The 23,797-nt window shown below is 47.1% G+C and overlaps 1 protein-coding gene across 1 annotated transcript in view; it reads right to left on the minus strand.

Moving 5' to 3' along the window:
- Window positions 1–9,344: 9,344 nt before the first annotated feature.
- The window catches only part of NGFR (nerve growth factor receptor), a 39,947-nt gene continuing 25,494 nt past the window's right edge, over window positions 9,345–23,797 (minus strand). The window contains exons 3-5 of the mRNA XM_019523632.1: window positions 15,230–15,473; window positions 12,767–12,927; window positions 9,345–12,315 (exon numbers count right to left, since the gene is read on the minus strand). Coding sequence (XP_019379177.1) covers window positions 12,014–12,315; window positions 12,767–12,927; window positions 15,230–15,473 — 707 coding nt within the window. The 3' untranslated portion in view covers window positions 9,345–12,013. The remainder of the gene's footprint in view (window positions 12,316–12,766; window positions 12,928–15,229; window positions 15,474–23,797) is intronic.

The following is a 23,797-nucleotide window of genomic DNA, read 5'->3' on the forward strand; positions in this document are numbered from 1 at the left end:
TGTCATATCTCCCCATGCAGTAGACAAGTGTTACCTCCATTTTTACAGGAGGGAACTGAGTTCCATGCTGGATGAGGTGACTTGTCCAAGGTTACGTAATCTAAAGCTGAGTCAGGACCATGAGTCATATTTTGACTCATATTTTGCTGACCTCTGTACTATCCTCTATCCTGGGGCACATCCAGCTGTTGGCAGCTCAGGCCCCTGCAGCTGCAGATGTCCCTTGTGAAGCTATGCTAGGGAGGGCTGCAGCGAGTCCTCTCAGGAGAGGGAGATTGAATAAGGCTTCTTTTTGGGGAGTCCTGAGGAAGAGCTTTTCTCATCCCCCCAAAAAGCAGCAGGTGGTCCCTGCCTTCGAGGTCCTGCTCCCAGCCAGTGGGGACATCCAGGAGGACCAGGCCAGGACCAGGTGCTGAAAGGGAGGACCTGCCCACCGCCACTGTCCCTGGCTGAGCCTGGCATCCCACACAGCTGCTTGCAGCAGCTGCCAGTGGGAGTGGCTCTAGGGCTTCCCCCACCCTGGGTCAGCTGAGGACAGCTGCAGCAGCAGGTAGAGTCTCCCGTTTCTACACGTGGAAGCAAACCAGGCTGGGAGGGGAAGGGAAGGAGTGGCCAGAGCTGGGTGGGGAGTTGAAGCTGGGGAGAGAGTCCTGCCAGAAGCTGCTATGGCATGATCTGCCCATGGGAATCAGTAGCTATAGCCACCCCTGCATCTCACCTGCCTCCCCTCCTTTTTGAAATCCAAGATCTATCCTCTGAGACGAGCAGTTGGGTTTCTGGTTTGGGCTCATCTCTGTCACCAACGCCACAAGCCTGAGCTAGCTGGGGTTCAGGATGAGTGGGGTTCTGGGCAAGGGTGCTGGGAGACTAGAGTAGGGGCAGGTACATATTGGGTGGTAACAGGAGTTCAGGCATGGCCATCTAAAGGGAACAGTGCAGGGAGTAGTATTGAGGGCTGTGGCGCAATCCTGACCTGACTGATGTTAGCGGCAGTTTTGACATTGATTTGAATTGGGCCAAAGTTTCACCTGTGGTGTTTGCCCACTGGGGGGAAAAAAAGTGGTTAGTGAACAGAAGCAGGGCTTAGGGAAACTAGAGAAGGCCTCTGAGCTGGTAAAGAAGGGAGCAGCATGAATGAAACACAGTTAGAGGTCCACAAAGCAACATGAAAAAGCTAGGGCATAGGAGTGGGGCTGGGTAATGAGGCTGGGCTCACAAAGGCTGTGATTTAAAGCTGTGGCCAAGAATGGAGCAAAATTGGGGAACTGCAGATGGAAGTGGGATGTTGGTTGGTGCCTGTGGTGGAAGCAGAGTGTGCTCTCACAGGGAGGATGGGACACAGATGGGGGCTTGATTTGAGGCCCAGTGCTAGGGGTTGCAATCTGTTTAGTAGTTGACATGGTGCCGTAAGCAAGTGGGACATGAATGCAGCTTCGGAGGCATGGTTTCATGGTTGGGGGGCACTTTTTGATCCATCGTTGGTGAATTTTCTTCACTCCCCTCTCCTCAAGCGTGAACAAATACAGTCAGTTACCTGATGGGGGACCCCACTGGAGCTCATTACACCAGATGAGAGATTAAGCAAGGGGCCAATTCCTCACTCCTTGGGGAACTATAAACAGCAGAAGGGAAGTTTTCCAACCCCTTTTTCTCCCAGCCCTCTCAGCACAGCAATGTTAATGTCAGGTTTCTTTCCAGACCGTATTGTTAATATTGTTTGCCTCCAGCAATAACCATAAATCGGTTTTGCTTCCCTTAGGAGCACATTAGAGAGCTAATCCCACACATGAAGATGACCTTGCAAGCTCTCTTCTTACCCTGCCCCCCCACTCCCAATAAGGCTTCGGCTCTGAACTGGGACAAGGGCGGTGGGGCAAGTGGACACTTGGTCAGTTCTTGGAAACTTGCTGCCTTTAAAGTCTCTACAGCATGAAGCTGGGAGCAAAGGCAGTCCAGATCACAGCTCAATCTTACCTTTTCACACAGCCTCCCTCTCAAAGGCTCCCAGCCCCCTTCCTGTGGGAGGCTGGGGATTAAGGGGAAGCAGGTCAACCTAATGAATTTAATGCAGTTATTTAGTGATGTTTGTTATTTGCAGTGCAAGGAGGAAGGTAGGGACTCAGAGGTGGGATGAAGCCATATATGGTCTTGGTCTTTATTAGAGCTCCCACTCAGGAGAGAAAACCAGGGCAGCCATCGATCAGATCAGCTACATTCAAGAGTCCTGTTGCATCCTTTTATGCAAGAAGGTGTAAAGGAAAACCGCCCTAATTTTTAGGAGGTGTTATCCAGTGCTGATCCCAGTGCTGGCATTAAAGTTGGGCATGGCCAGAGACCTCAGCTTCTATCCAGACACGGACGTTCACTGGAGTTCCCTGAGCATTCATAATCTGATCTGTCTGTAGATGCCTGCATGTGGGCACTGACCATCACTCAAATGTGGCCTCAGCTGTGGGTTCTCTAAGCCCTTTTGAAAATCTGGCCATGAAGTTTTGGGGAAATCTAGCCTTAAAATGAGTACGTCATAAGGCCTAAATATAAGTCATAAATAATAATCTTTATAGGGGTTAATCCTTTGCTTGCTGAAATCAGTGACAAGTACCCGTTTGATGTCAGTGGTAAAGAATCAGATGCTTTAAGGTAAATGCATCAAAATAATAATTGGGTTTGTAACCTATGTTTTTTTGCTGATAGATAAATATAACTTGAAAGCAGATGTGGGGGTGGAAGGGAAAGTAGTTTGGTTTTGCTTTTAAAAAAAAATTAGGAAGTGAGGTTTTGACTACACAGGAAGATTCTATGGTAACTGGAAAAATAATGAAATTGTTCTATCCCAAAGCTGAAAGCTGCAACACCACTGTGGAGGAAGCAGTCTTTGGTGAAATTGTTTACGTCTCTGCTTCTGTTATTGCTTCTTTAAATGAGAGTCCAATGGACACTACAGAGACAGGAAGTCTCTGCTAAAATACTTGAACCCTGCTCCTTTCATTGAGATTGAATCGTCACCATCCACATCTGAGACTTCTGATAAATCCTCTCTAAAACCAATTAAGACCGGTCTCCTCACTCCTGTTATTTCTAAGATAAAAAGAAGCCAGGCAAAAAACCCTAAAACCCCTTTCCAGGCTTCATTTCTATTATAAAGAAACAAATGAAAAGCTAATTTAAAGCTATTAAACTATTTTAAAGCTAGCTTTCAAGCTGTATTTAACTGGTTTGTCTCATCATCCTCACTAGGGAAGCTGAGGTATGGATGGGTAAAATGATAGAGCAAGCTAACTGGAAGCTCTGTGATTTAGAATTCACAAGACCAAAACGCCTCTTGGTATAAACATATAATCCAAGCAATGCAAACACACAGCCCAGAAAGCACATAGACACAAACATCAATGAAACACGCTACTCTGTACAAAGCACCAATATATTCCCATGTGCATGCAAATCATCACAAGGACAAAATCACATTTCAATGACAGCAAAAGCAATTGCAGACAAAATACATATAAGGCGCACTAATGCTGGATGCTGTTTATTCATGACTGAACAATACACAGGGCTAATTACCCACACAGCTGTCGCAAGCTCATTCACAGACCTACAACACAAACCTCTTACATTGACCCTTGTCAGCCGTCCATGCAAACACCACCACCCACCGCTGGCAGCAATCACAGCAAAAGCCATGGACGAATCAAATGTTTCTATTACATGAATATTTATTCGGTGTAAGAACTTCTAATAAATTGGCATTTGTATTACAGAGGTACCCTGGGGACAGTACAATAACAGGTATTAACAAGAGAAACACTCTTTCTTTGTACAATAAAAACATTATAAAAAAGGACACAAAAAAAATCTCAAAGAGCACTAACTTTGGCTTATTTTTCCCATGGGTTTTTTTGTCTCTAGGCAGGAATTTGGTTATGGGATTTTATACCTATGGCAGTGGGAACCTGAGTCCATGGCAATGTTGTTCTGGAGATCAGGGAAAAGATTTTGCTCTCAATTCTAGCTGTGTAAAGGCTATACAGAGTTGAATGTGACTTTCAACTTGATTTGAAGTGAGCAAAACCCACTTTGATCATTGTTAATTCTATTAAAGTCCAGTTTATGCTGGTTTTATTTTGCCAGGGCAAACCAAACCACAGTCAGCCAGTTTGATGCTAATTTAATAATATCCACAGAAACTTTTTCCTTTTTAAGATGATTTTGAATTAAACCCAGGCAACATGTGCGTGTAGAACAGGTCTGAACCTGGAGTCATCTCAAGGAAGGCCAAGTTGCAAATTCAGAATAGCTCCATTAGGCCTAATTGGGATTGTTTTGGATTTACACAAGGCAACTGAGATCAGAATTTAGGTCAAATTCTCCAGCTGGGGGTGGTGTGAGAGAGAGGAGGTGTGTGTGTGTGGTCTCGGAAATAGTTTGCGCTTGAGATGCTTCTTTTCCCATTGTCTTGAAAGACAAAATGAGATTTGCATGAACACTGGGTTTTTGGTTCCTAAGAATCTGCAACTGAGGCTCTGCTCCCTCCTTCTCCTGAAACCTCCATTGTATGCTTCTGGACACAGTCCCTTCCTTAGCAGCTACCTAGGAGATGGCAAGCAGCGAATTACAGGTTGCTTTGGAAGAGGCCTGTCCTGTTCAGACTAGTAGTTCATGCTGCTCACCCCTGCCAAGGCGACCGCCTTGCCACACCCATCAAAGCTATCACTTAATACCAAACCAGTGCTTTCCCTTTCACACAGAAGCCATCTTCTCCCTTCCCTTCCCTGTCTCCTTGGAGAATAGGCTTTCTGAAACCTCCTAGTTTCCAGTGAGGCAATCTTTTCACCTATAAGTCTCCAATTCCTCTCCCAAGTTTTTCTGCATTTAGACTCGCCATGCTCACCTTCTCTTGCTTCCTGACAGGCTGCTTAGCTGCCCCCTCCCGTCCTGCTCTCATTGCAGCTCATAAGCAGTGATCCTGGTTTTCTCCGATTTAAAAAAATCCTCGACTTTTGGTTAAAAAAAAGGTAACCCCAAATCCACATTTTTCTGTGTTTTAAATTAAACACCACTAATATATAGGTATGCATATAGTGGTGTTTCATTTGAATCATGGAAAAATGTGGATTGTGAGTGACTTTTTTATACCCCAAATTGGTTGGTTTTCTGAAAAACATCAGAGAAAACCAGGATCCCTGCTCATAAAAGACTGCAAAGAACCCTTCAACTGAGGCGTAAAATGCTCCTCATATGTGTCTCTGAAGAATTTAAAGGGTTAACCATTTAGGATCTGTGTTTAATTAGAAATGGTTTGTTCTGTTTTCTGCTTTTAGGAATCCTGGTTCAAATATGCAAATGATGCTTTGTGGTACAGATTGAAGGCAGAATATATGCATAATGCTTCAGAGAGAACAAGGGAGAGTTTGAGGGATGTGACTGGGAACAAAAGTAGAAGGTGGTTCAGTAGTTAAAAGGTCTAACTGGAACTGGGAAGATCTGAATTCAGTCAGTCTCCTCTTCCAGCAACTGCCTCTCTAACCTGGGACAACTCATCCAGGCTCAGATCTTCAAAGTCAATGCCAGAAATGTACCTGAATGACTCTGATATTCTATGTCTCATCCTTAACCTGAAGAAAACAGCATATTCCTGTCTTAGAGATGCTGTAGGCCAGATGCATTAAGGAGCCAGGAGCTGATCAAATATTGCAGCAATGGAGACGGACTTTCAGCATGTATTTTGAAAAGCCCAGCCAAAAAAATTAATTCCTGTTTTCACGCAAATGTCCTTGGTGATTAAAAATAAAAGATGGAGACAGCACATTGCTATCTAGAGCTGGTTGAAAACCTGTGAATCAAGTTTTGTTCAAAGATTTGGATCCCCCTGGAAATGTCAAACAAAGCAATAAAGCAAATGTATATTTCTCTCCAATTTTAATTTAAATGTCTGTTTCTAAGTTGTTTTCATTTTGCTTTTTTTTTTGGAAATCAAACCTAACATGGCATTCCACAGTGAAACCAATGGACAATTTTGTTCTGAAATTTTCCATTTTAAAAATAGACAAACTCCCAAAAATGATATTTCCCTGTGAAAAATGTCATGTGTGATTGAAAAAAACCCTATTTCCTGGTGGGGAAAAAGACTGGGAAACACAAAATTTTGATCAGCATTCCAAAACAGAGTTGGGTCCAAAGTTGGTGGGTTTTTTTGTTTTTTTTGAAGTGTTTTCTGTAGGCATCTTGTCTATATTAAAATATACGTAAGTTAAAACTAATACAGCCAGTCTCCAATATAAGGCAACTCAGAAGGAAAGCTGTTAACGTTGTGATGGGAAGGTATTGCACAGTTCAGAGATGAATACAACCTCCCAGAATCTGCTGCTCTACAAACATGAGTAATATTGTCAACATTAAAATTAGAAATAAAATATTCTTTGCTTGCCTTACAAACAACATTAGAGACTATTAAAGTAAATATTTCCATTTCAAATATTTTTGGATTCGTTGTTTCTGGTGTCTGATTTTTTTTTGCACTGTCCATAGTTTGAACCTAGACTGGTAAATTTCAGTTTTGGAATCTTATGTCTTGGTGCAGTACTGTTGTCCAAAATATCTTCCCAGTATGGTTTAGGATTTAGGGAGGAGGAAGGAAGCATATTATAGGGGCCAGATTTTCAGAAATGCTGCATACCACCTCTGGAAATCAAGCACTTTAGGGTGCAGACAGAAGTGTAGCGCCACGCTGTAACTGAGAACACTTTGCAGGAAGCATTCTGAGCTACAATGATCCCCCCGACCAGACAGAAGTTTACTGTTGGTCCCAGGGGGACGGGGAATCTGGCTGCTGGCCCCTCCTCTCTCCTAGCCTGTTTCAGAATGGGAGGAGGGGAAAGGCAGCTCATTCTAGGGGTTCCCCATCTAGTGCTGGAGGGTGGGGTGGGTGTATTGGAGCCCTCCCCCCACCTCAAGGGAGCTCCAATATGCCTGTCCCATCTCCAGCAGGGGCTGAACAAACCTCAGACCAAATTCCCTCCACTCCCTTTCCCCCTTCCCATTCTGAAACCAGCTCAAGGCACTATGTTTTGAAATGTTTTCATCTGACCCCCTCCCACAATGAGGGTTCAGATTTTCACCTGATCAGCCATTTTTAAGCGATCTGCAGCTGTGCACTTGTGTTTGGTCATGGTTAAAGGCTGCCAGATCAAGTGAAAATTGTCACTTCTGTCTGCACCCTAAAAATAGTGCCCAAACCAGTATCTGCTCAGAAAACCTTGGATATTGTCTTTACATTTACAGCACTGATGGGAGAATGTTTTAGTCCATTTTTTTTTCTGCTTCCACTATGTGTTTCTTGCTTTTTCTTGGCAGGGCAGGGCTGGGGTATTAAGTCAGTGAGGACATTTCTACTACGTTAATACATTTTCTGAAATTTATGAAACAACTGAACAAGCAAAAGTTTAAAAAAATGGAGACCTCAAAGTTTGGTTCCAAAACCAAAATTTAAGCACCTGGGTAAATCACCTGATTCGCTGAGGGGCTGAGGGACAAGCATTATCAGGCTATTTCACTGTTTGCCTAAATATGGTCTTGGGAGTAGGACTTCTTGAAAGCACTGAAATGACTTGGAATTATAACCCCTACAGCAAACTGATGGGATTGAATAGTGATGCCCAGGGAAGCTGTGGAATTTGGAGGTTTTCAAGAAGAGGCTGGATGGGCATTTATCTGGGAAGTCATTCTGTAATGCTGCAGGGAATAGACTAGATAACCACTGAGGTCCCTTTCAACCCCATGATTCTGTTCCACAGCTTATGCTCCTTACATAGGCCCAGATCCATGCATGGAATTTAGGGCCAAATTCCCATAAAAGCCAAATAGGCTTTAGGTATTTAAATATCTTTGGGGATCTGGGTGTTCGCCGTGGTTCAAAATCCCACACTGGAAGCCCAACTTTCAGCTGGCATTATTTTTTAAACTGCCATGGGTGAAATTTTCAAAAGTTCTTAGGGGAGTTAGGCACTCAACTTCCACTGACTTTTTAAATAAGATCTGGGCTTTTAACCTCCTTGAGAACCTTTGCTGATTCCAACCGCTCCCTTGTAAAGACCTGATGATCTCGTCAGGTTCATATGGACTTTCAGCACTGCTGTTGTAGGTTTTTTTTGTTTTGTTTTGTTGGATTTTTTTACAAAAAGTGTACATATATCAGATTTCCCTTTGTTGTCTCTTTTATCCATAACAGCCAGAAACAAAGATGTAACAAACAGACACTCCATAAAATAAAATTCAACCTTCAAGGCAGAGGTGTGAACAAACCAAACTTAGACATAACAGTATCTGTCAGAGAGACACCGAGAGGCCCTTCAGTTCATAGGGACTGACTGGTGCCACTTATATTACTATAGAATCTTGTGGAAGAACGGGTAACAGATAGACCACATGCTAAGGCTGTGTTATGAGCAGAAGCCCTGATAGCAATCCCAAGGCCACCTGCTCTTTAGCACTATAATTCATTTCACACGTAAAAACATTTAGCAGTTAGTAAATCAACACAGTATTATGTACAATTCTTTGTTGTTTCATGTGGGTGGGGAGCATCTTCTTCCTCATTTAATGAGAGGGTTTCTGGCTGAGCTGGGAAGCAAATAGTAGGTCTGTAGTTGCAGGATAATTCAACAGCCTGTCATTCTTCATTTACCATCACTTATGTAGCTCAAATTACACCCTCACAGGTTCTCAGACTTTCCTCTGGAAATTTATATTGTTTGTAACCTACGGAGGTCACAGGATTGGCACGGGGTAGATTTAATCCATAGAGTTCAATTCCTCTGTGGAATCATGGACTTCACCATGGACCCTACCACTGCAAGACCTGAAGTGGCAGTCCTCTGACAGCACTCCCATCCTCTTCAAGATCGACACCATCTGAGGATTCCAAAAATCAGGCCCCTTTATGCGCTAGCAACTCTACAGATGTTGAGCATGGACTTGTTGGCTTGAAGCCTGGCGGATGATGCCAGATTGGAGAGGAACAAGTGCAGGGAATCCTTCCCTTTTGTTTTGTTACAATTCTTCACTAGCACCAGAAATAGACGTTTGGATCTAGGATGATAGGGGTGTTGCAGATTACTCCAATAAATTACATCTGGAGAACAAGGGACACTCAGGGCCAGATTCTTATTTACACTGTATTGCACCTTGGTCTATCAGTCTTCAGTGGGGTTCCTTGAAAGGTGCCACTCAGTGCGGATAAGAGGTGCAGGTAGGGGAATCCAAACACTGCCTTCAGTGAAGATCACAATGGTATGAAGTCATCTTGCAGGTCACCAAAACTTTTTGCCAGCTAGTCCTGGTTACTCAAAAGGACCAGACCAACAACAAATTAACACCCAGCCAAGTTTCAGGTTTCTAACCCTTTCAGGCTTGATTTTAAGTTTATACATTTGGTTAAACACCGGAATAGCTGTAGAATCTTGATCAAGCTTTTAGGTGCAGGTTAGACAAACATTTGTCTGGAATGATTTGGATAGGAATGATCCTGCCTTGAGCAGCAGTTGGATTAAATGACCTTCAAGGTCCGTTCCAGCCCCATTTTCCTATGATTCTAATTTCCACCCCCTCGACTGGTGAAAGATCCATGTTCTACAGCCATGCTCACATTCTGTGTCCTTCTCTCTCCAGTCAGTCGGCGACTTATGAATTCTTCCTCATCACGACTTCTTGAGTCATTGTCAGTGGTATTTCCTGAAACTCTTAAGGGTGGTCATGGTGATGTACCCTGCAGATGTCTGGAGCGCTGCAGTTCAAACACTAGCATGTGCAGATCCCAAGATACATAGAGTGAGGTATGTTCAGTACCATCCTGTATTTATCAGGACAGCTCACTTGAAGTCACTTCCCCCCTCCTATCTGCCATGCTAGCAACTCAGTGAAGGCAGGAGGTAGATCATCTGCGGAAGCAGTATGAATACCATTTGATGCCACCTGCCCTGAGCTGCATTTCAATTTGTTTCTTAAGAACAAGAGCCAGAAACTGGTAGCTTCCTTCAACGGGTGGGAAATAACAGCTGATTCCTGGATGATTTTGTAGTTTGTAATTTCTTCTTCAAGAAAGGAATTTCTAACTGAGAGTCTGGCCCAATGGGCTTGGAAAAGTAAGAAAGGCTCCCTCTCAACCCTACCACCAGCTTTTACTCAAGCCTATTTCAAAGTCTGGAAAAAGCTCTATCAATTTTATTCCCTTTTCCCTTCCATTAAAAATGTTGCTGCATCTGCTGCTTCCTGAGGCTGCCCTGGAAGTCCCAAAATAAACAAAGGACTCTGTTCTTGGGATATCTCCAATACCAAGAGCATCAGCTAATTCAGAAAAAGACACCTGAGCATCTGAAAGCTTTTCTGAACCAGGTCTACAACTCATTCTCACCAGCTCCGGTACTGGTGATGGGTGTGGTCTAAGGACCTGCATAGAACCAAACAGAATCCATCACTAACACTGTCATTAAGGAGACTAGGAAGAAACCCTGAGTCCAGTAGCACAGGCTATTATAAACTTGGGTAACACCAAGCTGGCTAGTTCACCTGAACCCCCAAGGGTTAATCTGAGTTGCTGGTGATTTCCAGTGAGTTACCCAATGCATTTGTAGCCTGGTTTATCCATTCAATAAGGCCACCTGGAGGACCTTTTCCCCTCCTCAGGTCTCCATTTAATGGAGCAAATGTGATTATTTTGTAGCCCACAGTGGCTGGTTCACTAGTATCAGGAAGGACACAGTGCAAGGTGTAACAGCTCTGGGATGGCTTCTGGGTCAGTGGCTGTGCAACTGCCCTCTTTTTTGGCAGTACAGTGATTACAGGTACACATGTTGAGTGAAGAATGGTGACCATTCTCTGCTCTCTGGTTTGCAATCTCCCCAGTGCAAGCAATTTCCCAGCCATTTCATATGTGGAGCACTTCCCCTCCAACATAGGTACTGTCTGGCTATGAGGGATCACCATCTAAACTAATTGGCTGGCTTTTGAAAGCTGGGAACCTGAGCAGGAAACCATGACATTATTCTGTATGGAATGGGATTGTTTCCTAGTGTGTCAGGCAGCCTGACTGCCAACACTCAAGGCAAACTCTTCTCAACTTAAGGAATACACGTTTCATGTATGCCCTTGTAGTACTGCTCTCCACAAAATAGCCTCCTGCTTCCCCACTGCCCTCTATACATGCCACAAGGCTCATGATTCACAGTGTAGCTCTAGACTGCTAGAAAAAAAAAAAGGCCTACTCTTCTATGCCCCTAACTGGCCCCAGGGGAACAGATGTCTGGTTTTAGAAGTGGATCATTTGCTCCCCATGTCCTTCCTTGGGTAGCTCCTTCTAAGCTGCATCCTTTTGCTCCCCCACTCCTTATCTCACTTCCCATGAACAACCTCTTCAACCAGGTGTTAGTTGCAACACCCACCCAGTCCTCTTGGCCTTCAGCCAGGTCCATCTTCCTTAACTTGGGAGGTGCAATTCTGGGGAAAACAGAAACGGGGACACAAGATGATGGGAAATGAGGGGGAGAGATGCAGAGTAGGTGGGAGAAGGTTGGGATAGAAAAATGAAGGCAAGGGAAAAAGGGCAAGATGACAGGAATAGAAAGCAAGGAGAGATCTGGGAGATAGCAAACAAGAACGGTTGTGGCCACTCGGTATGTTGTTGGGGCACACAAGAGGGTGCTGTACATGTACAGAACTTTCTGAATCCACTGCCCCCCGGGGCCAACACAACTGAAACAGGTATCCGTTCCCATTTCCCCTCAGCTGCCTCCCTCCTGCTTCAGCATCACACAGTCCATGAGAGGGAAGATGGGGGAGGGGAAGTAGGAAAAAGCGGGAGATCAATACTGAAAATAATAGGTCAGTGCATACAGGATTGTTTGTAAATAGCAGGGTCCCAAAGGAGCCCTGTTTCCTTCACATCTTCTTTCCTGGTGATATCTCTGTAGGGGTCACAGAGGAGCTGATTGGGAGCGCCTCTCCCTCCCTGCCCCGGCTTTCACACCGGTGATGTGGCAGTTGACTCACTGTACAAGCTCTCCACAATGTCCCCCCTCTGGATTTTGCGCAGGGCAGAATAAAGGGCATCCACAGTGGCACTGTCCTTGCTGGCCCAGTCGGCAAGCAGGGCACGGACAGGGCACTCCTCTTGAGTGAAGGAGTCTATGTGATCCTCCTTGTAGCCCAGCTCCCCAGCCAAGTGACGCCAGGTATCCTCTGTGGAGCTGTTCAGGAGCTTCTCCACCTCCTCTTGCTTGTTAGGTGGCAGGCTGGTGTACAGGTTCCCATCTCCCTTCAGAGCTGTACATGGAAGGGGAGGAACACAGCCAGGTTATTAGGGGCCCATGAGTAAAACTGAAGTCAGGGCAGTAAGAGGGACCAGAGATCTGGGCTACAGTACAATTTCACATCTGCACCTGAATGGGGAGATCTCCCAGTGGTGGATGTTCAGGGCCTACACCATCCTGTATATTGACTCTCCAGCCTTCACTCTGCAGTCTCAGCCCTGGGTTCCCCACATACACAGCTCTATCAATGCCTCCGTCTTGACCACAGCTCCCCACACCATCCTCCATCCCATTTTAGACCCTTTCTTCTCTGCCAATGCTTCTGAGGACCCTTTGTTAGTCCACTTCTGTGCTGTCTCATAGTGCCACTGATGCCTCTCTATTCTGTCCTGCAAATGAAGCAGCTGAAGACTACTTCTCCCCATTCCCACCTCCCAAACCATGGCATGGTGGATATACCTCACCCTGTCCCTGTGTGGTCTGCGTCTGTGGCTGCTGGTCATGAAGGCTTTGACTATCCACGGAGATCCCACTGTCACTGTGAAGCTTCTCTCCTTCTGGAGAAGGTGTCTGATTCACTGGCCGGTTATTGGCAGCCTGTTTGTTCTGTTTGCAGCTGTTCCACCTGAACAAGAAAGCGGCAAAGGGGAATAAAATAGCGGGTCTAGCCACATGTCCTGAATCTTCCTGGTCTTCTCATCTGACTGCATATAAACCCAAGTCATGGAGCCTGGTTCTCCCTGCCTTGTCCCTGTTGTGATCTGGTAGCATTTTACACCAATTTACTGCTGGCATGAGTGATGACACCAGCAGCAAAGCAGCAGAGAGTTGGATCCATCATTATTAGAGATTCACATTGATTTGTCTTCTTACTGTCAGATGCATTGCTGTGCTCCATGTTGGATAGTGCCAGGTGCTATGCAGACACACCACAAAGGGGTACTCCCTGCAGCCAGGAGGGTTGCTTACACTGCATCAGCACTGGGTCTTGAGAAGATGGGACTGAGCATACACTGCACTCCAGAGCTGGAAGTTCATCCCTGAGGCTGTTCCAGATTTGTCTCCAGCTCCCTCTCTCAGATCTGTAGGAAAAGGAGGGCCCCCAAGCAGATGCTGAGGGTTTAGAGCAGCTTCATGCAAGTGAACTTCCAGCTCTGGAGCACATCAGCACTCTTAGGTGGGTGAGGCATGGACAGGGCATGTTCAGGCTCACCCTCCTGAAGCTCCACCTTAGCACAGTACAGACAAGTACTAAGTCCTGGTGAAGCAGAAATAATAAGTAACATTTCCATTGAGACCAAAAGCATTGTAAGGTATGTGGGACCACAGAGTCAGGCAGCACAAATGCATTGTGGCCAGGATAGAGGCAGTGTCCTTTATTCAAAGACCTGACACTACAGGGAAATTCTAAAAGACTTGCCTCAAATTAATTTTAAAGGAGAAAAAAAATCACTATAGCTTTCCAATCGTGTGCAATTCTACAGTTCTTTGGACATCAACATCAACACATACCAGCAAAGAACTGGGGCCCAGATCCTCAGTGGCACCTATGTGCCTAACTTCCCTAAATTTCAATGGAAATTGGTGCCTAAATGCCTTTTTTGGATCTAGGCCCAAGTTCTTTTCCTTTTAACATGGAAGTATTCCAGAAAAAGGAGTTGTAATACAGTTCCTGTATGCCTGCAAATATTTATCCCCATGAGTGTGTGCACACAGGATTGTGTATGTATTGATTTGTGCTCATAAATGCACACGATACCATGTGCACACATGGATCATTGCACATACACACTGCACACAGTGTACAGCTTTGGTGTATGTTGTCTTTGAAAGGCTGTGGCTATGTCCATATGAATCAATGCACAGATGTAGTCATGCATGTACATAAGTGCACATTTGGTCTGCAGGTGTCCATCTATTGAGAGCATGTGTATAGGACAATACAGGGCCCAACTCTCTGCTGGGGAGTCCCTGGAGTCACACCAGCAGGCTTTTTCCCTGGAGTTGCAGTGTTTATTCAGGATTATTTCCAGCATGTAGATACCTGGGGAAACCACAACCCTCTGCACAAACACTGAACCAGCCACAACCTGCATGTGAGCCAGGTGCAAATCCTAGTTTAAAGGGGGTGAGCTTGTGCAAGATATTGAAAGTGACAGCATTTCATAATGTGTCACAACTAAAAGCACCTGTGGGGAAAGGAGAATGAGCTGGAGAGAAAGCCAAAGGGGCAATACAGATAGGCACCAATGCTCCATTGCCCTGCATCACAGTCCACTGTCACTGATTTTCACTGAAGATCCAGCTCCCACTCCTGCCTTTGCGAGCCTCCTCTAAGGTGCTGTCATTTCTACCAGGGCAAACTGAGAGTAAAAGCTACTTTTTTGATTTTCCTCATCCTTCACTCTGCTGTAAATGATTGCCTGGGATGCAGGACCCTGGTAACTGAGACTCTCAGAGTAGTGTTCCCCAACCCATGCCTCCTAGGCATCATGTTGCCTGCAAGACCTTCCAATACTGCTCTTGGCTACAGCAAATTTTGCTTTCCAAAGATCCACCTTTCTTCAGGTTGGCAGGGAGAGCACATAATGACACTGCTGACAAAACGCTACTTGCTCATTAGTCCTCTACATGGGCCAGAGACAGTCAGGAACCATTGGCCTAAGGGAATATGTGCTTCCCTGACTTTTTTGACATCTTCATCATCCCACCTGACAGTTTCCCCTTTTGATTTACTCTCCCATCCCTCTTCATGAACTCTATATCTAATCTATCATCAAATGTTTCAAAGACATTAGGTGCTGGCTGAAAAGGCTTTAAAATGTGGCTATGATTGCTCTGGGTCTCAGCATAAGGATGACAACTTTCCCCAGTCCTGGGTATAATCATCCAGCCCTTGAAGCCTCAAAGCATTGGTTCATACCTACCTTTTGAAAGCAATGTAGGCCACCAGACCTACCACCACAGCCGCCAGGATGGAGCAGTAGACAGGGATGAGGTTATCAGCAGTGCCACGGCTCACAACTGGCTGGGAGCTGCCCATGATGGTGGTGACGGTACCTGCTAGTGTGCTGACGATGCCTTCTGTATCATATGGGTCCTTGGTGAAAGACATAGGGCTCTCAGACCCCATCAGGGTAGGGGTCCGAGGTGACCAACGTGGATGAAGATCTGCCAAGGGAGTAAAAAATAAATAAATAACAGGAGTCATCAATTTACACCTCCTTTTCTCCTCTAGGACTCAGCAACAGCTGATATTGGAGCAGACTGGTACAGGGAAGAAAGGCATCTTCCAAGTGGTAATGTCTGTGCAGGGAAATATGCCTCCAGAGGTGCTGGGCAGTTGGACTTGCTGAGCTCTAGGAAGCGCATTTAAGTTCTGCTGGTACATAAGAAGGAAAAGCCAAACTACAGTCCAGATGCATCCTTCCAGGATCAATAGCTGCGATAGCCATCCCTCCCTGTTGTGCTGTGATGTTGGCTGTAGTACAGAAAAAGATGAACCACACAACCCCTTCTACTGATTATCCCTGATGGAGATCAGGCTAGGAGAACCCTTTTACTCCCAGGTGCAACTCACACTGCCAGAACACTGAAGTGGTATCACTGGCAGAAGTAATTTCAAATACAAAACCCATGTTTTAAAATGCCCTACATTTTGGAGATCTAAATGCTGCAGCTTGGTTGCATTTTTAGCTACTGGTGGCCAATGGGAAACATGTTTTACATATCAGAACCACAAGACACTGCTGAAAGCATCTCCCACTATGCATCATGTAACTAACAGCTATGCAAATCTACCAAGCCTCCTGTTCCTCTCTCTCATTAGCTATGCCGCAAGCCCTCCTAGTTTTAGCAGGTTCAAGTTGAATATCTCTTCTGCAGGTAGCAGCCTTTGTACATAAACATGAAATACAGTTCCAGAATAATACAAATCTTTCCCAAATCTATTTTCCACCCTAGAAGTGCAGAGGCTGCCCAGAGTGAGAAGGTAGCTGCACTTTTGAAACCCCTGATTTGAAGTTGTTTTTTTTCCCCCCTCAGTGTCTGTTTGTTCAAGTCTTAAAATAAGGACTATGGGGGCTGGAGTGTTGTCCTTTCAAGGGCATGAAATCTGGATTGGAAGACAGGTCAACCAAATCCAAAAGGGCAAAAGTTTCTGCAATGTAGGGGCTACTGCCAAATACCAAGTCTGGGGTGGAAACAGGGAGTGACCAATGCCTGGAGACCAATCTGGAGCAATAGAGAAGGGTTTCTGGTTGGGAGTATCAAGGATCAACACATCTGTTGTACTGTTATTGTACATAAATGTTCCAGGCCTCACAGCCAAATGCGGACATGGCCTGGCCCTGCTTTCCTCATAGAATTGGACTAGATCCAAGCCTGTTCCTCTTCCTCCCACCCCTGCATCACAGGGGATATTTGGACATCAGCTCTACCCACTCAAAAGGAAGCCCAGGGCTGCTGTGGTGCTGCACTGCACCTAGAGAGCATTTCTTCCTGGAGAGGAAGGATAGTAGCAGGAAACCCACATTTCCAAAGTCTTGAAGTTCAACTCCTACCCATTCCTCAGTGTCTCCTATGTGAATGCCTGGGCAAGTCTTCTCGTGTCACCGTTCTTCATCTATGCAGCAGGGATTACAATGCTGCTTCTCCCTGCTGTCCATCTGCCTTGTCTATTTAGACTGTAAGCTTACTACAGGTTTGTGCAACACCAAGCATGAAGGGACCCCCAACATTAGTTAGGGCTCACCATAGCACTAGGAATGTGCACATTACCCAACCTATGGATACCTGTGTCTGCTGCTCTAGGTTATTATAAAACTCCCAGTCACCAGCCTGTGGTATCTAACACCAACATGCAAGTATCACACCATCTGACACACACATCTGTCTCTCATCAACCACACATCTGCAGTGAGATCTATATAAAGAAATACCATCTGTCTCCATCACTTGCATGGAATCAGGACTGGTGCTAGGTCTATCAGTTGCCAACATTTAGCTGCTTGCAAGAGCCTGGATTCACCACCTTCAGGCCAAGAGCAATTGTTATTCAACCAATAACCTATACACTCAGTAAGGGTCTGGTCTCTTGCACTCCCTACAGCCTGCCTGCTCCACCCTGCAGTCCCCTCTTGCCCTGCCAGCCTTTTGGGGCATGCTCTGCCAATTCAGCTCTGAATAGAAGACAAACATTTTTCTATCAGCTGTTCCCCAGTGTTCAGCCAGGAGCTGCACCTAGACATGCCCTGTGAAGCAAATGTACCTCATCTTGCATCTGTGAAGTGCTGGAGGGGGGGCTTAACCCTTGGTTTCCAGCACAAAAGAAGAAAGCAGTGTCCGCGGGGGTAAGGAAGGAGAAGGCATGGCCTGTGCTTTTACAGCACCTGGCTCGAAACAATCCCTGCCGCTAACAGCTTTCCATCGTCAAAAGAGGGCAAGCCCAGACACTTCCATTGATGTATTAACTTTCCCTGGCGCCAATTTCCCCACAGCCAGATGACCCGAGGCCTTTCATGCTGCCCTTACCATTTGCTATGCAAGTGTGAAGCACTCCACCTTTCAGCCTTAGCACCCATGTTTGGGAGTGTCCCATCACACTAACATGGGTATGAGGAATGCTTCACACTGCAGCCTGTAGCTGTAGCCCAGACAGCTGCAATGTTCCAAGCTGGGCTCCTGGGCTCTAGCACCAGTATGTAGCACATCAGACTGATGTATCAGATATACACTGTAGACACCTTTGCCTGTTCATATGCCTGCTCATATCCTGGAATAAAGCTGGCAAGCACACCCCCTCTGTCAGCCCCTCCAGTTCATCAGGTGCACAGCTACCAATATGAAGTCTGTTGAGGCTGTGACCATCACTGATCTGGAGCACTACAGAGTCCCAGTGCCTGGTTCCAGAGCAACAGAGAAAACCTAGCCCCAGTGGTGGTTTCTCAGGGGGCAGTTTTGTGGTGGTGGCTGCTCATTGCAAAAAGAAAACTGCCCCCGAGCAGCTAACAGCTCTCCCTGCCATGCTGACATGCTTGGGCCAGGCTCAGACAGTCTTTCTGTCAAGTCCCCCGCTGCCTGTTCAGAGCAAAGCTCTGCAAGCCCTTCGTGGCTATTTCCTGCCAAGCTGCAATCCCACCCCTCATGCCCCAGAGCATAAAATCCTGCTAACAAAGCCTGTCCTGTGTGCCTTGACCTATGGCTCCATTTATTCAACCCTTTAAAGGGATCAGCCAGAAAGGCCTATCCGCTGCTCCCCCGCCCTGGAGCACTGAATCACAGATGCCCATGGCACAATGGCCTCTACTCAAGAGCTGCGCTCAGGGCAAGGATTGTAACTGGGTCTGAGCAAGTGAAGAAACTTTATGTCCTTGCTCCCTCCCCCCCATCCCAACTCCTGCCACCAGTGGATTGTGCTGCACATCTGAAATAAAAGACTACCCCTCTTGGGAAATCCCATAGAGTTTGGGCTTCCGGGTGCAGTGTCATCAGACAGGCTGGGAATAAGACACTGATGGACTGGACAGCCGGGGCGAGGGGGTCAGCCCTGTGGAACAGAGCTGCTCATACAGTTCTCTGCAGATGCAATGGCTGAATTCGATCCCCTAACAAAGGAAGCCTGGTTTCATACATTGTGCTTCGCTCAGTCTAGTACATCTGCCCCAGAGGCCACCCCAAGTGCCATCACACAGACCTCCTGGAACACTAGAGGAAATGGGGATCTGGAAAGGAGGCCTCTAGATGTTTGTCACATGCAGTGCACTTGTGCAATACAACACCAAGGTCAGGGCTTGTGGTCACATGGCAAAAACAGTCCGCTCTCAAACACTGCTGGGTGGTGAGGTCATGTTAGCATTTGCCATCCCTTCATCATGACAGGTACTAACAGCACAGCAATGTACAACAGCTCTGAAGGACAGCCTCACCACACCGTCAGCGTTGGCGTGATGCTGCAGGAGCTTAATGTTATGATGTTGAATCTCTAGGAGATTGCACTGTGCCTAATAATACCTTCAGGTCCTGCTTGTGCCCTGCAAATTAGGCATCAAGAAGTGGAGTGATCCCAGAGAAGCCAGCATGGGGGATGGCCCTACCACCCAAAGCAGTAGTTCCTCATCTTGTCCATACCACAACCCAGGTAAGCAAAGGGGTCTCTGACCCACAAAGGAAGGGAAACATGAGGATGATTTCCTTTAATCTATTTGCAACCTGCAGACCAGGACTTAGGGGACTCTCAAGGGCACAAAACAAATCCTGAATAAGAAGTACATCAGCCAGCAGCACATTTCAAGCCCAAAGCACCCTAAAGAGGAACCCCCATCCTGTTCCACTGTTATCAGACACCCCTTCTTCACAAAACAGTTGAATTTTGGTCAGCCATTTCAACGTCTGGGAGCATGTTCATGGGAATGTTTTCAGCAGGACTGTAAGCACTTTGGAGCAGAGCCACTCTTTTTGTTATTTTGTTACATTAGATGTTAGCTACTTAATGAGTTAATCTGCATAGCATTTGGGTGGGCTGGCATGCTGGGGACTGGCCTACCAGAGCTCCTAGCTCTGTGGAGGCCCTGGTGCATGACTGGGACTTTGAAGCACTACTCCTATGCATACAAATAGGTACTGATAACAAACAATTCACCACCAGAACAGCAACACAGTTCAAACTGGATGTGTTCACTTTGTGAAAGAGCTGCCCTGCCCATCTTGTTATCCACCTGAGTGGCAAATGAACAGGGCAGTCAGGAAAGCATCGCTGTTGGTTTCACCAAGATCTTTTTTGTCTCAAACCTTGCGAGTCAGCTGCACATCAGTGTGAAAGATGCTGTCTACATGCTGCTGCTAATCATTAGTAGGCCTCATTGCGTAGAAAAGGTCGTGTGGCATTGCCAGCTGAGAGCTTTGCGTTGGTAAGAGCTGCAATGGGCAAGAGGCAAACAGGCTGCATGTTGGGTGAGGAATTCAAAGGCTTCCTTGTGTCCTCTTTGAAGGCTGGGGACATGTGGAATACACAGCAGATGTCCCCCCACCCCCAAACCCAGGCATGCTCTTGACTGGCAATCTTGCAAAGGGCCTTTACTCAGGCAGGTCTACTCTGGGGGGAAAGGGTGCCTTTATGTGCCAGGGTAAGAGTCATGGCAGGGACCACCCCCCAATTCATAGGCCTCACTCCTACCCAAGTTAAAAGGCCCAGTGGGCACTAATCTGCACTCCACTGCACCTCCCTGAAACAGAGTACAGAGCACTCGGAGAAGGAAAAGCAAGGTTCCCCCATCACTGGCAGCCACAGGGAGCACAAAGACCTGGCAGGCTCTTCTCTGGCCTCTCCTGGAGGAGGAAAAATAACCCTTCTGCTACATAGAAGAGAAAGTGAGAGAGGCCTGTTTGACTGTGGGTGGGCCTGGGAAAAAGGTTCATTGGGGTGGAGCTCTCCTACCAGACTGGGACAAATCCCAGCTAGCCTGCAGGTAAATGGTGGGGATGCAAAGGGTGGCCAGGGGGTGGAGCAGAGACAGAAGACATCCTGGAATGAGGATGCAGAAGGGGTGAAAGCACCTTACCTATGTCACAGGGCACGGGGAAGAAAGCCTCAGTCAAGTCTTCCCCTGCTTCCCACTCCCCATCCTACCCAGCTGGCATGTTGCACCCAGCTCCATTAGATGTTAGCTACTTAATGAGTTAATCTGCATAGCATTTGGGTGGGCTGGCATGCTGGGGACTGGCCTGCCAGAACTAAAAAGCACAAGCTGTTGTAGCTTTCTCTGTAAGAGACTCATATCCTTTGTGCCTCCGATTCCTGGAACATGCACACATGCCAGTCAGTTGCATACTTCTCAGTGCCAGGTCTACCCCATCCCTAACCAGCAGACCTAGACATAAAGGCACAGACTGCCTCCCTCATGCACTCCAGCCAAACTCTGAGCAGCCTTGGGCCCTCATTCCCGACTCCGAAATGATGGATCACAATGACAGCAGCTGGGCATAAACAGGGGCAGCGGAGGAAGCCATTAAGAAGCTATTTGGATGAGCTGCAGGGCCCGAGGCCAGTTGGCCAGAGCTGAGTATTTCCTATAGGGTGGGAAGGGGGAACTTGTTTGGTATTTCAGACCAAACTGAACCATTTCCAGTCCAGGAGGTTATTTTATGGCCATGGTTTTGGCCCAACTTCATTCACAACATCCCAGGGGATAGCCAGGCAGCTGCCCAGCTCTCCTCCCACTCTCTTGAGTTCCCCTCATAAATTAATGCAGTTACTCAAGGAAATGCACCCCTGCTTGGCATCGGGACATCCTTCAGGGAGGCAGAGCAAAATGTCTGGGAGCAAGAGACCCCTCATGAAGCAGGTTTATTGGTTCCACATGTCCCAGCTCATGAGGCTGAGTGCTTGTGACCCTACTTAGAGTCCACGGGCTGCCAGAGATGCACCGTGGCAGATTCAACTGCCAACAGGAAGAGATGCTGACAGTTTTTAGGGAGAGGCTGTGCCTGGGCCTTGGGCAGCACAGGGTGGGTGACAGGATGCAGGAGTCTCCCCCTCTTCTCTCATGCAGTTCCAGTCCCTGCATGTGGAAAACCCCTGTGAGCGAAATTCTCCTTTATGCATGAGGCCATGGTCCAGCCATGAGGCTTAGGCACTGAGCCAGCTCTTTGTACAGGCAGGAGTTCCAACTTCTGGGCAGTTCCTCACTCCCCAAATAAGCAGGGTTACAGGCTATGTGACCCCACCCTATCCAGTTCAGACAGCATCAGCATCCCCTTCTTCCCACCAGCAAGGGACAAGGATTCTCCATGGGGCAGCACAGCCCCACCCTGCCCCACCCCTGCATAGCAGTGACTAAGCACGGCAGCTTAGCATTTACTGTCTTTTCAGGCAGCAGCAATTAATTCCCATTAGAGACACACCGGCTGCCAAATTCCATTTTGCAAAAAGCAAGGACTGCTGGACTCCAGCCCCAGGAAACAAAGCATCTCAAACTACCGAATGCCTTGCATTTGCTCAGTGTTCCTGTAACAAGGAAACTACCAGGCAGATTATCTTTAAATGCTTCAACAGTGGCCTCCAGGGACAGCCTCTGATGAACAATGCTTTACCATGGAGTTGAGAGGCTACTTTTGCTGGGAAGTCACACACCATCACCAGCCCCCCTGGAAATACACTAAACTAGCCAACAGTGCAGGCAGACCAGTGGGAACAGCCTCTGCAAATGGCAGTGGGGCTGGAGACAAGTCAAAGCCCTGAAATTCCCAAGGTTGCATCCTCATGCAATGACCCACCCTCTCTTTCCCGGAGGCCACTGCTGTGTTCTCTATTGTCCTGCTCTACATGGAGTCATTACCCAGAACCAGGACTGCAGATCTGACTCCTTATAGCCACAGTCTAGAGTCAGCACTGCTTTCCCAGCTGTGTCCAGAAGGTTTAACCATCAGTTTTAGCACTGAATTCAGTTGGCACAATGATCAGCTCCTGTGGCACAGGAAGTGCTGTGCACTTATGGAGGCTCTAAAGCATCCCAAAACACCTGCACAGGAGGTGGGAGGGTCCAGTTTAATGCAAGAGGATAATCAAGGTACGGATGAATGGAAGGAGCTGCCTAACTCACACAGTAAGCCACGAAGAGTATGTCTACACTGCATCCCTGCCACAGCCTAGGGCAATGGGGGCCAACCCACATCCTCCCCAAGTACCACTCTGATCCCCATCTGATGTGCTGCTCTGCTTTCTGCTCCCAGCCTGATCCATTGCTCTGCTGCTTCCTGTGCTCCTTTTCCAATCTGCCGCTGTCCTCCCTGCTCTGCCCCAATCTACATACAGAGGACCTCCCATGCCACTTTTGGTATCGGTGCTGCAGGTTGGAAACCCCTGGCCTGGGGCATTCCCTCTTAAGTACACTGTCTGCCTACACATACCACCAGTACGGCCCCTCCATGGGGTCACCCCCATGGCCAGAGACAAGGTTTCAAGAGGCAGGTTCATTAGAGGCAGGTCCTGTCAGACCAACATGGTGGCCTTCTATGACCGGGTCACCAAATCCTTAGATGCAGGGGTAGCAGTGGACACAGTCTTTCTGGACTTTTGGAGGGCCTTCGACACTGTCTCGCACCCCGTTCTCATTAAAAAACTGGGGGACTGTGGTGTCGACATCTACACAGTCAAATGGGTCACCAACTGGCTAGAAGGCTGCACCCAGAGGGTGGTAGTGGATGGGTCACTTTTGACCTGGAGGGAAGTGGGCAGTAGGGTTCCCCAGGGCTAGGTCCTCGGGCCCACACTGTTCAACACCTTCATCAGTGACTTGGACAAGGGGGTAAAAAGCACCCTGTTCAAATTTGCTGATGACACCAAGATGTGGGGGGGATGTGTGCACGCTAGAAGGAAGAAATAGGCTACAATCAGACCTAGACAGGTTACAGGGGTGGGCAGATGAGAATAGGATGGGATTCAACACTGATAAGTGCAAGGTGATGCACTTGGGAAGGAAGAACCAGCACCATACCTA

Source organism: Gavialis gangeticus, unplaced genomic scaffold (assembly GCF_001723915.1).
Source record: "Gavialis gangeticus isolate Ggan-Ray unplaced genomic scaffold, GavGan_comp1, whole genome shotgun sequence".
Classification (NCBI taxonomy): domain Eukaryota; kingdom Metazoa; phylum Chordata; order Crocodylia; family Gavialidae; genus Gavialis; species Gavialis gangeticus.